Source organism: Sturnira hondurensis, unplaced genomic scaffold (genome assembly GCF_014824575.4).
Source record: "Sturnira hondurensis isolate 20B ecotype Veracruz unplaced genomic scaffold, ASM1482457v3 Scaffold0010128, whole genome shotgun sequence".
NCBI classification, from domain to species: domain Eukaryota; kingdom Metazoa; phylum Chordata; class Mammalia; order Chiroptera; family Phyllostomidae; genus Sturnira; species Sturnira hondurensis.
In genome coordinates, this window is record NW_028082759.1 from 16,461,735 (window position 1) to 16,475,381 (window position 13,647).

A 13,647-nucleotide genomic window follows, 5' to 3' on the forward strand; every position below is an offset into this window, starting at 1 on the left:
ATGAGACACTTTCAATAAATATGCCCTTGAAGAGATGGACCAAAGAAAATCCTTCTGGTTTCATTTTACAATAAAATAACAGTGTGGTTCTTCACATCCCTAAAGAGTAGATTCATAGAAACCTGGATCCTATCTCTCTCTATTTTTTATTCAGATATGCTAATTTATAATAATAATATATTTTCATTTAAAGTGTACATTATTATCTGTTTTCTCATAGGGTAAAACTAATATCTATGTTTATTAAACTTTAGCTAATACCTATTCAGCAAGGTCAAGTGAATTATCTAATAAATTGAAAAGTAAATGATCAAAACCCAAGACTGCCGGTTCAAAATGCAGCCTCCCTCCTCTCCTCCATCATGACAGGGGAAGAAAAATTTTCCCAAATTTTACAAGTAGTGACTTCGTCAAATACTGTGCTAGAGGCTTCAAGACTGGCGCTATTTCATTTAATCTTCAAGTGGAGGATATCTATTATTTCCATTTCACAAAGGCAAAGAATGAAACTCTGAAAAGTTAAAAAAAATGTGCAAAGTCACGCAGCTACAGTTAAGTCACACCAGGTTCGTGTTTGTGTTTGGGTGACTAGCTGGCTTCTGGAGGGAGTTTCTAGGCCGTGGCACAAGGAGGCAGAAACCAAGAAGGAGGAAACAGTCTGGTACCCTCTATGTCTTACATGGGTCCTGACGCTTCCATTTTTAAAAGTAAAAGAAAATCTTACACAAACTTTGCTGCGACACTTCAGTATTCTGATAGTCAATAAGTCTAGCTAATAGTCAATAATAGGTTATGGCCAGGGGAAAAAAAAGTGGGGGAAAAATGAAGAGAGCATCATGTCAGGTAAAATAGTATAATTTCATTTTTGGTTCAATTCTTTTCCGAATTTGCAGACGGAGGTGAGGTTTCCTGGATTCACCTGAGCAGGGAACGTTAGTGAGTAGCACATCATGGCAGCGATCACAGAGCAGAATTTATACTCTTCCTGGGCATTGGCAGGGGCTTGTCATTCCCTGCATCATTTACAACCTGCTGCAGTGATTTGGGTAGGGAGACAGGGCAGGTGTTTTCTCCTCCTTTAATTCAGCATTGCTCCGATTTTTTCCTTGTACTTTTCTACTGAGTAGACAAGCTTCAGCTATTAATAAATCTGTCAGCCCTTAAAATCAGGAGGATCTTTTTAAGTTTGCAAGCCATGCATTTTTTTTAAAGAATGCATGGCTGGAATTTCAAAGAATTATCCAAGGTAATAGAGTTTTGTACAGTCTATGGAGACAATAGGTATCTCATGGTTTAAAGTAAAGTATAATTCATTCCTTCTGGCCATGGTGCTGCTGATTCAGGCTCCATGCCCCAAGACTGTTTTATTTTTTCCTAGCAATGGCCTAATAAACACTTCTTAAAAATGGAAAAATAATGAATAGAGCATGATCCACAAATCTAGCATAGAAGATAAATGTTGTTAGTGCCATCTTAAATGTTAATCTAATTTAATATTAGCAAAATTTAGCTTAAAGCATTTTGTTTTTGAGGTCAGGATCCTGAAAAGTGGGGACTAGAGAATAAAATTCTTTCTTTGTCAATAGTTCCTTGTTTCTTATATTGAATCTGAACTGGTATGTCTAGACAATAAATGCTTGAGTTGTTTCCTTAGGAACTCACTTCTACAGGATATTTAATGCGTAATAGGGGCTGTCTGTGTTCAAACTTATCATAGAGCTCTACAGGTTGTACAGCCTTTGAGCAGCCGAACACGCGAGAGCTCAGTGTGGTAGACTGGGGACTCTGGGGAAGGTGGAGGAAAGCCCATGGGTGCTGGGGAAGGGGGCATTCATTCAGTTATTGTGCAATGAGGTGGCATCTCTCCTCTCAGGAAACACATTGCATCAGGAGATGACAGCCATGTGTACATCAGTCTGATACATAGTCAGAGGCAGGTAGGGGGGAGCAAGGGGCAACAGAGAAACCCAGCTGGCTAACGGGTCGTGTTCAGAGAGTCCCAGAACAGGCACTTTTTGTGGATTCAAAGGCAATTCGAATTATCTCTACCACTACCGATAGCCAAGCCACAGGGCGAAGGCTCCCGGGAGAATTCTATCACTCTAAGTGTCTGTCGGTGGAAGAGACAAACAAACAAAAAACACACAGTTCATAAAAACTAAAAAATATTTATTGAGTTTGTACTATTTTCCAGTCACTGTCCCTGCAGTGAGGGCATAGAATGGATTAAGACAGGGGCCTGTTCTTCCCAAGAAAATCAAGCTCCTTAATGGTAATAGTTATATTGCCAGGGATGATAATGGTAATAGCTAGTTTGGAAGTTTACTAACTCTGATGTACTATGAAAAGGTCTTAAATTTTCATTAAGTGATGAGGTGGGGACTAAAATTTTTAACATTTAATCTTCCTAATCCGTGAAGTAGGTACTTTTAATAACCTCGTTTTACACAATAGAGAAAATTGGGAGACAGAAATATATGTAATAAGCCCCAAATCACCTGCCTTGTAAGTCTGGCCCCCAATTCTGTGAGCTTACTATTATGGTATATCACCAAACGCCCCATGTGTGCTAAGTCAGACATGCATATGGACCTCAGGGAACAGGTAGGGAGGTGGTGATGGGAAGGACAGAACCGAAGTTTTGTGAGAATGAAATCTGTCCATAAATGTTTTATGTCCTAATGTGCACAAAGGCAATTACATTGTTCTAATACTTTAATTTTTAGTATGCTTTCTGGTAAAGTATCACTGGGTTTGTTTGCTGCATATTAGTTGATTAAACTGTTAAAGAAATTATGTAATCTTGTTACTGGGATTAGGATTCTTGGGCTCCCCAAGATAGACACCGAGAGGTAGCCCCCGAGAGATTTCCAGGCAGATTTTGTTAAGCTTATGCTGGAGCACAAGGGAGGTGGCACAGAGGGGCCTCCAAACTGGCTGAGAGACTGGCTCTGCTTGGCCACTTTTAGAGACTGAGGACAAAGCACGTGTGCGAGAAAATGTGGGCTTTTTGAAAATGGCAGACTTGCAGAATTTTTCCTTTCAAGATCCGGTGACTTCATTCTGTAGCTGTGCCTTCGTGGTGGGGTCAAAATAGCAGACTTCTTATGACTGCCACTCTAGGGAGGTCATATAAAGGACAAGCCTTGGTCAACTGCTCATGTGGGTCAGTAGTTTTAACATCTACAAGGAAGCAGACGGCAAGAAGGGAGATAAAAGCAGCTACCTCTTGTTTTTGAGAAGGGAGTGGAGAGGTGGCGACTTTCCTGCTGTCAGCTTACCTGGTGTACCTTCTGGCCACCAGGTCTTAACTTGGCTTTCTGGCCACTTGGTATTTATAGAGCCCGGGCCCAAGTCCCTATTCGAGCTCCTTATGATAGAGGCTCATAACAAAATATAGCTGAGTTTATATGAATCATTTCACTAGACAAAGCATAGGCCAGATTTTAGCATAAGATACAAAACGTTCATAATCAAGTAGAATAAAAATGCATTTTCCCTAGATTAAAATTATGCAATGTTATATGGACAACGAGAGAGAAAACTAATATAAGAAAATTCAGGCTGAAAAAATAAGGACCTAAATATAAAAAATGTAGAACTGTCTGTCATAGCTAAGATATATGTGTGACATTCGTGTCAAGTGCCCGTTGCGTCCTCCATTCCACAGAGATTAATAAACCTTGTTTAGATGCTGATTACCATCCTGCTCATCAGAGAGTGACCCCGAGCACCCAGGTGTGTGAGATGTGCTACCCGACACCGTAGGACTCACGCTACGTAGACATGGTTCTGAATCTTTACAACGTAAGAATTGGAAAGAATGGAATATGAAATGATAAACAATAACAAGAAAAAGGATGTTGTCATAAATATTAGAGGCTATGCTCACAGAATATTTGAGAAAAATCTCACACATTTAAATCTTGTATCCTTTTGGTGTTAGCATAATATACCAAAGCTTTCTATTGTATTTAATGATGGGGGAAAAAGCATTTTACTCTAAAAGTTAACTCAGAATTTTTAAAAGAAATGTAAATATAAACTAAAATGAGATACCACTAACCACCCACTCTAAAACTTAAGTCAAAAGGGCTAAGTATGGGAAGAGTTGGGGAGGACATGGAACACAATTGAAGTCTTACATAACACTAACATGTACACAGCTATGTGCATACTTTGGTAAACAGTTCAACAGTGTCTAATGAAGCTAGAAAAAAAGCAATAGGATCTAGTGACCTCACTCCTAGTTACCCAAGAGAAAGCCTATTCTGTAGACACTGAGAAGACTGTTGAGTGTGGAAGAACTGGAGGCAGACTTTGTGAAGATCGTTTTCAATAGCAAGAAACAGGCTGAGCTAAGACAGAGATTTGACTCACTGAGCATCGCTGAATGTCAGCCATCTTCTTGGGGAGCTTGATAAAATACAAATTCTGATTCATCGGTTCTGAGCAGGGACTTAGAAGTCTCTGTTTTAATATTGATGGCCTTGGAAAAATGCTGAAAAAAAGAAAAGTGAAAGTCAATCAACTGGTAAGAAGCTAAGGAAAGTATCTACATGGAATGTAGAAAGGATTTTGACTGGGATTAGCTGTGGGAATATAAAATAAAGGTCAATCTTTGAATATATGGAAAAGGTATAACTAATAGAAAGTGGTGAGTAATCCAGAAGATAAATATTAATGACAATGATCCAACTGTTTGGACTCTGAGTTGCTGAATTGGAACGATATCACTCAGATAGAAAAATGGAGAACCCATTTATTAAAAAAAAAAAAAACTCTTGAGATCAGGCTTCAAAATCCAACAGACTTTGAAGTGGAAGCAGCTGACGGTGCTGGTTCAGGAGGTGAGTGGAGACGGATTGTAAAGACCTTGGCAAACAAGTGATAGTTGAAGTTACAGAAGGAGTTACATCACCAATTGGGAAAAAAAAAAGAAGCTTTCAAGAAAGTACATTAAAGTTCCTTAGGATCCACTGAATGGGGAGGGGATTCTAAATCAACAGGGAAAACCGAAAAAAGGTCAGTCACGATAAGAAGCATGAAGAGAAGTGTTCACTTTACAGTTTACAGTGAACTCCTGTAGGGTTTCACGGGCAGGCATCGTGGTGTTGCACAAACTGGAGAAAAGTGGTTTTGTCATTTGTCCGAGGCCAAGTGACTCATTTCCACGGGTTGCCCAGATGTCAGGTAACACTCTTGGCTACAAGTTCAGGTTCTTTCCTTTAAGAAATGTTATGTGATGTGTGTAAACACAATCAATGTACTAATGTCAGGACTAATGCCAGAACACAGAACTATTGCCATGTGAAACAATGAAAGCATATCAAATTTAAATGTAAACGGGGTGATTTCTTCCCATATACATGGCAACTAAAATGATAGTCACTTGTTCATGACATTGGCTAATTCTGTGTTGCAGGTGGGATTACATATAGCTTTGAGTGTTTTCAGTAACAATAAGGTCGTTCTAAATAGAATGGGACTCTCGCTAATTTGTTGAGATCTCTAGTTAAAAAGAGGCCTAACTAGTCCTCTGCCCTTAATAGTCAGGAAACTAGGAAGTTCATTGCTAGAAGTAAATTTTAGTAGTTTTATACTTGTAGATAGTTTTGTAAGTTACTTTGAAGAATATATATATATTATATTATATATGCAGCATATATATATATATATATATGAATTAGAGAAATGTCAGTAAGGCAAAAAGCCATTTCATTTTTCAACTAACATTTCTTTCTTTTTTAATATCAAATAAATTAAATAGTTTTGCCTTTGCTTAAGTTTATCTGTTTTTAGTATATTGTTAAAATGATATTTTAAATTAATTGTTTTGCCTACCCTTGCAATAACATTTAGACATCTTTTCTTTTTTTCTTTTTTTCATTTAGTGTAACATGAGCTAAGTCAGGAAAGGAGAGGGTTTTCAGAACTCCAAGTCAATGAGCAACTCAGAGACATGGCCACCTTCTAGCCATGACTTTAGCTCCCCGGTGTCATCTCAGTTGCAAGAAAAACAAAATACAGGCGTATTGGGATAGAGTGACTCTATTAATCTCTTCAAGCTGATTTATTTGACTGTAAGTCATCAGGGTCTACATTGGCCTACCTTTACTAAGTCATGTTGCTCAAGAGAATTACAATTTTGTCCAGGTAACGTGGATAGAATATCTTCTATTTGCTAACAGAATGCCACTCTCTGTACAGGATCTTGGTGATCTAGAGAGAGTTTCCCAGGAACCAGATAAAATTTTCACTATAAAAGCAAATTTAAAGATCATCTATTATTGTATTTGCTTAAGATTTTGGGTATATTATATTTTGTATATTATATTATATTTTAGCCCCCAAATTTGGGGTTGCAAAGCTGTGAGAATGTATTGTATTATCTCCCATATCTTTGTGATAAATGAACCCAAATGAGACTTGAATAAACGAAGTGGAATCCCAGCGTGTGCACGCTATGGGAAGAAAATGATTGCACTTATAAGAACTGAACAAGACTTCACTGAATGTGAATAGATATTCAGCTCCATGGAAATTATGTGAGAGTTATGGAGACTAGCGCTATAGTAGCAGGNCCAGGAACCAGATAAAATTTTCACTATAAAAGCAAATTTAAAGAACATCTATTATTGTATTTGCTTAAGATTTTGGGTATATTATATTTTGTATATTATATTATATTTTAGCCCCCAAATTTGGGGTTGCAAAGCTGTGAGAATGTACTGTATTATCTCCCATATCTTTGTGATAAATGAACCCAAATGAGACTTGAATAAATGAAGTGGAATCCCAGCATGTGCATGCTATGGGAAGAAAATGATTGCACTTGTAAGAACTGAACAAGACTTCACTGCATATGAATAGATATTCAGCTCCATGGAAATTATGTGAGAGTTATGGAGACTAGCGCTATAGTAGCAGGAATCAAAGAAGACAAGCTGTTTTGCTCTAAAAATAAATCAAAATTTTTTATTGAAATTATCAACAGAGAAATATTTCATTAAGCTGAATGGAAGTAAATTCACATTTTTAATATTTACATTTACTTTGATGCACACAGCTATGCTATATGGAAAATTATGTAATAACAAATGCCCCCATTTTGCTACAACTATATTGAATTGTTTGACTACTGTCAAGACATTTTTTTCATGTTTTTTAAAAATAAAAATGTGCTTTTTATTTTTTATTTCCTAGTTTATTATCAAAATATTTTACACCCTTTTATTCTTTTTTAATTTAGATTTATTTAATTCTTGTTCAAGTACAGTTTTCTGTCTTGTATTCCCAGCCCTGCCCCCCACCCAGTGCTCCCCACCTCCCTCCCATTTCCGCCCCACCTTAGTTATTGTCCATGTGTCCTTTATACTTGTTCATGTGAGTCCCTCCTCCTTTCCCCTGTGATTCTCTCTCTCCAACCTTTTATTCTTATATAATCTTTTTTTGGTATTTCTTCTCTACTTACCTGTAAAGTACCTTCAACATGACTAGTAGATTGAGGGAGTGTTTCAAACATCCAATAAAGCTGAGCAGTGAAGATCATTATGTAGATAGTTGTGGACGTGTTAATTTCTGAGAGCTGGTAGCTGTCCAAAGCACTTGGGAAGTTTGGGTTGGGAGGGAGGGGAAGGACAGAAACCTCTAGGTTGACAGTGGCCAGTAGGTGGTGTGGAGTAAGGGGAAAAGCTATTGAATCTGTTAGAAACTTTGGATCTGCTCCGTTTGTGCTGCCAACAGGCAGTCTGCCTTAGGCAGGTCTCCACACTTTTTTCTTAGTGTCCTTATCTGTTAATGAAGAGGTCCACTTTAAGGTCCCTTTCAGTCCTAGAACTTCTTCATCTATTGCAAAGAGGAGCGATGCAGATAATGACATCATCTCATTAACCCCTTGTTTTATACATTTTCAAACTTTTTTTTATTGCAACAGGAGAGTTAGAGGTGTTTTAGTGACCATCAGGTAGGCATGGCAGTGTTGAGTGCACATTGAGGATGCACTGATGAAGGGTTGCCCGGAGTAACAGCTGTAGTGAAGTCAGCATTACGTATCCAAGAGTGTCTCACTGAAGAGTGGTTAGACTTGCTATTTTCAAAAACAATGCTATGAGTTAAAGGAGCCCTTCCTAAGAGATTACATAGTATAAATATGAGTACAATGTGGGCCATTGCTTGGTTACTTCTCTCCTCTGTGAACACATTGTTAGTGCATGTGCATGTTAAGTGTACTATAACATAGAAAATCGATTACTGCCCCCTCCAGTACACTGTGGGGTGAAGCTATTCAACATTTCATCGGGAAGTTGAGAAGCACAGCTGTGAAGTTCTTGTTGGGAAGCTGTCATTGCACCAGTGCTTACTAGGTATTGACCATCAGCTCATAGAATCTACCATGGCAGGTTTTACAGTAACCTTGTTAATACTGAGCATTACTGAAACCATTTGGTGGAGGAGACAGTTAGGGGGCAATAGTAAGGAATAAAAGCCAAATGATTTCATGGGGAAGACTGCCTAAGCCGTCTCTCCTCTGAAAATCTGTCCATGATACTAAAAAGTCTCCTGCCTTGACTATGTAAAAGGCGTGCCTTGGTTTAGCCTTTAATTAAAATATCGAATATCCACAGTCTGATCACCTTTTTAAGGTCTATTTGGAGTTTCATGAAAGGTAGATGGTGTTCAAATGGTTATCCCCAGTGAACTTCATCTCTAAAGCTAGGACATGGAACTGAAAGAGAAGAGACAGATGGTGCGTATAGTGCACATAGGACCTCAGCATCAGTTTTTAGAACAGGACCCAAGGCCTTGGCAACATCCCTAAACTGAACTATGTTCTATTATCACCATGAATCGTTTTCTCTCTTTGTTGTGTGTACTTTTCCCACCATCCACACCCTCTAAGTGTCCAAAAATCTGCAGTTGACCCTTTCATGGGCCTATGCTGAGACGCCTCCCATGGTGCTTCTAATCCTTGTCCATTTCTTTCCAGACAGAGCTGTTTGTGCACGCCTTCAAGGATCAGCTGGTCAGAAGCGCCCTGTTAGCACTTCACACTGCCAGGCCAGGGGGTGTCCTTACAAAGCCACCCTCTCCAAAGAACAGCACGGAGGAGAGCTGTCCCCAGGGTCCATCCTCACCGATGAGAAGGCAGGACTCCATACCCCATCATTCAGATTACGACGAGGAAGAGTGGGTAAGTCCCTTGCACATCGCTTGCCTCCCAGTTTTCAGTCCTAAGCAGTGAAGTCAAAATGATAAGAATCGCTGCTTTTCATCAAAACAAGGTAGAAAGCAGTCATGGTACAAATTGTGGATAAATAAGACACGTTTTCCCTTAGGGGCAAATTATAAATGGAATTTTTATTCCTGATCACATTTCTTTGACATAAAATTTATTTGCTGTCAAATAAATCGTATATATATAACCAAGAATATGTCATCAAAGCAAAGGTGTTACTATCACCAGATTCTACAGTGCTTTTTCTTATTTATTTGCCAAGGCAATATGAACCATTAAAAATGTTCTTTCAAAAAAGAGTCAGAAATGGTCTACAGTGCACTACTTGAATGCAATTAATATTTCCAATGTCGCGGTCCAGTGTTTTAATCCTGGGCGTCCCTTAGAAAGTACTAGCATTTAAATGGCAGCGGACACGAGAATCTCTTAAACCCCTCTTGTTCATGGTTGTATGTTAAAAAGCAGATGCTACTCCGGGTTCTCTAAAATTAGCAGAAGGATGGCCACGTGAAAGCATCTGAGAAAAGGGAGAGGCAAGAAAACACAGGAAGCCAGAGTGGGTGGGAACGCCAGTTGGGCAGAACGAGACAGGAGCGACATGAAGGTGCTGGGTGAGAGGGAGAGGCTGTGTGCTTCCCAAATCAATACCTGTGAACTCTCCAAGATCCCTCCACATACACACGCACACAGAGGGAATCTCTTCACTGTGTCATGTATGTAACCAAGAAAATAGTACGCTGGCCGGACTAGATGTTAAGCAGTTAACAATCACTTTTCCTGCCACTTAAATTTAAAGGGGTTCAGGGAGCCCCTGATTTGAAAGGTCCAGATCTCTCAAAAAATTGCTGTCTGAAGGGCTGTGAAGTGAAGCCCGCTCTCTCTTCCGATAAAATTTCTATCGGAGGGACCCCAGAGCTGGGTTCTGAGAGGTAAATGCTGGAGAAGTGTTTGTTGTTGCTGATGAAGATTGCACTTCTCCCGCTGAAGCATTTTCAAAAGAGCAAATCTAATATTTCTGCCTTTTACCTCACCTTCTCCTTCAGTTTATTCACAGCTCCAAGGTATTTGCCCCTCTTAACCTCTCTGAGGTTCAATTTTCTCCGCTGTAAAGTGAAAATAACAGCATGTTTGGTTTAGGGTGGCCGTGGGATACATGACTTACCTGTTTGGTAACACTCTGTCCCCAGGAAAGGCCCAGGCCAGTGCACTGGATCATTTCAGTGTGACACGTGGGTTTGCTTTCTTCAGGGTATGCAAATCATATTCTCTTAGCACAAGGATCGGTGCCATCCCTTGAGATAAACAGGAAAACTGGGTCTACCACAAAATGTGTATTGTGAAGTTTAAAAGTTTGGGTAGATGTAGAAAAGAACTTGTATTGCAGTTAATTAAACATAGTGGTAACCTTTTCACAAACAATTTCCATTTTCTTTTTTTTTAAATTTAACTCTTGTTCAAGTACAGTTTTCTTTCTTGTATTCCCAGCCCCACCCCCCCCCCAGTGCTCCCCACCTCCCTCCAGTCTCCATCCCTCTACCTTAGTTATTGTCCATGTGTCCTTTATACTTGTTCATGTGAGTCCCTCCCCTTTTCCCCTGTGATTCTCTCCCCTCTCCCCTCTGGACCCTATCAGCCTGTTCTGTATTTTAGTTTCTGTTAACTCAAGTGAGGATTTGGGAACTGAGCATCTTCTTTTTACAATGTTCACCTCACTGGGTTACGCAAATCCTTCCTCACAGCTGGTCTCTTGCCTGCCACACAGCACTGTGCCTTTTCCACCGTCCTGCCTCATTTCCTTTCCTTTCGATAATTTGGGGGACTTGTAGGTCCTTCAGCGCTAGAGCTGAGCCCAGTGGTGAATAAAAACAGGTTAACAGACAGAAGAGATGCAGGTGGTAGAAGGTAGGTTCCATTAATGCGACTTGGACACAACATGCGATATGCAGAACCTTCCATTGGCGACTGAGATAGAAGACAGTGGGAAACGTAGGGCGGGCGAGGAGGTTTATCGTGAACCATTCCACTCAGGGGGCTCACTGAGCACCTGTTCTGCCTGGTTCGTTCCTTCTGAGGGCTGTGGGAAAAGCAGCTCTTCCAGGCCTTCCTTTGGCTGGTTATCTCTTTGAATTAGTGTTTTGTTTTCTTTGGATAAAGAACTAGAAGCAGAATTGCTGGATCACGTGGTAGTTCTGTTTTAATTTTTTTTGAGGAACCTCTATACTGTTTTGCATGGTAGAGGCAGCAGCTTACATTCCCACTATTAGTGCACAAGTTTTCTCTTTCTTGCACATCCTTGCCAGCACTGGTGATCTCTCGTCTTTTTGATGGTAGCTATTCTCACTGATGTGAGGCGACATCACACTGTGGTTTTGATTTGCATTTCCCTGGTTATTAGTGATGTGGAATACCTTTCCATGTACCTGTTGGCCATTTGTACGTCCGTTTTTGAAAAATGCCTACTGAGATGCTTTGCACATTTTTTCTATTGAGTTGTATGAGTTCCTTATATATTTATTGGATATTAACCTACATAGTTTCTTCTATCCTTAGAGTAGAACCACAAAGACAAAGGTACAGGGTGATGGGCTGAGGAGAATGGTTAAAGTTTCAAATGGGCACCAAAGAACACGGGTAGAGAAGCTTATTAGCAATATTTGAAAAAATCCGGAATCATTTCAGTCCCTGTGAACAGCCAGCTGACAAGTTGGCAGTAGGAGCCGCACAGTTGTTGGCTTGCCCTTGACCACTACCTAAGAAATATCCTGATAGCCTTGCCGCTAGGAAAGAGGCTTCCTGATTTTCTCTCCCCCTTAATGCAGGACTATATTCTCAGTTTCTTAAGTTGTCTTGGTTTTCTTCAAAGGCAAAACAGTAGAATAATAATGAAGATTTATCTCTCCATCTCCTTTCACATAATTTCTGAATTTCCTCTGGAACCCGCTGTTATTAGAAAGCATAGAAATGCTTTGTCTAAATTTACCACAATTAATTACAAGGAAAAATTTTCCCACTCAGAAAAGTTAGTTCTAACTCTCTCTTGCTAATACAATTTTACTATATTTGCCAGCAATAACCAAATCTGATTGTTAGAGAGTGTTCTTATTTCTCTTAGAAGTATTTCTAACCACTTTCTATTAGAAATATTTCTTTATCAAGAGATGAAATCCCTTTAAAAACTTCACCAAAGTTGTACCCACTTAACATTATTTATAAAGCTTTATCTACCTTTGAAAAGTTGGGGAAATTCAAAGAAAATGTAGCTAATTGAAAATGCCTTTGGAGATTGTGCTATTTAATGAATTGGAAACAATTTTGTGTGTTACTTTTCTAGTTAATTAGGTGTTACAAAAGTTTCGGCACTGATCACAAGTCTAGTCAACTTCTTAAATTAATTCAATGTTTTAAATTAATTTAATTGGGTTTCTGTAATATTATATGAAAATATTCTCTGACCACTTATGTTGGGTTAAATTTAGACATATAAGAAGGAGCTTCGTATTTAAAAATCTCTTTGTTTTATTTAACTTCTTACAGTGACTTTGGTTTTAATAATTACCTAACATGAACAACTGCATTTATGTTCTTACAGTAAATATTTTTAAGGTAAATAGATGTTAGTAAATAACTCCTGACTTTTACTCTGCTGTTACATGTAAAAATCTTCCTTTTTGAGGTCATGATAAAGAATCTGTATTAATTCTAAATCAGCATGAGGCTGCCTCTTTTCAACTTGTTTTGTTGGCAAAATTGATAACATGAATCTGGATAATAATTATCTAGTCGATATGGAAGAGATTGAAACTAAAATGTCTATTATTTGCTTAATTTGACTTGTCAACGATTGAGTGCTTTAAAGGTTGATTTTTCTGAGAAGTCACTAAACAATTTAATTCCAAAGGAATATTGAGATTTCATGACAATCTGTACACAGAAATAGGCCAATATAGCACTCCTCGCTTTCAGCTGCTGAAGATGACACACTGCTTTCCTATTTCTCCATTTCTACAGCAGATGCTCCCAACAGCTGGGGGTTCCAAGATTAGTGTGTCCAAAACACAAAAGCATGCCATCCACCCAAAGCACTAAGTTGACCCAGTTTTGTGGCTTTCAGTAATCATACTATTCTCTATAACACGTGATTTAATTTCAATATTACTACCCTGATGGGTTTGTGGCTAAATCTGCCTACCCTCATTCAAAAAATTGTTTAAAGAAAGATAAACTTCTGAGCCTTTATATTCTGTTTCATTCTAGCAAAGAGCAGAATGGAAAAACTATTCTTATTACTTAGCCATATTGCAAACCCATTTTTTAGTTGAACTACATTTCTGTATGAGACATTTCAGCATTCAAATTACCTAACTCATTCCTTTCCTTGTGTTGTAAATATAAATCAAATTTCAAGTTCT

The 13,647-nt window shown here is 38.8% G+C and overlaps 1 protein-coding gene across 3 annotated transcripts in view; it reads left to right on the top strand.

The window, feature by feature from the left end:
* INPP4B (inositol polyphosphate-4-phosphatase type II B) overlaps positions 1-13,647 on the top strand; it is a 241,481-nt gene that overhangs the window by 150,355 nt on the left and 77,479 nt on the right. For all 3 annotated transcript variants that reach the window (XM_037058473.1, XM_037058471.1, XM_037058472.1), the window contains one exon: positions 8,990-9,193. In XM_037058473.1, the coding sequence (XP_036914368.1) occupies positions 8,990-9,193 (204 nt within the window). The remainder of the gene's footprint in view (positions 1-8,989; positions 9,194-13,647) is intronic.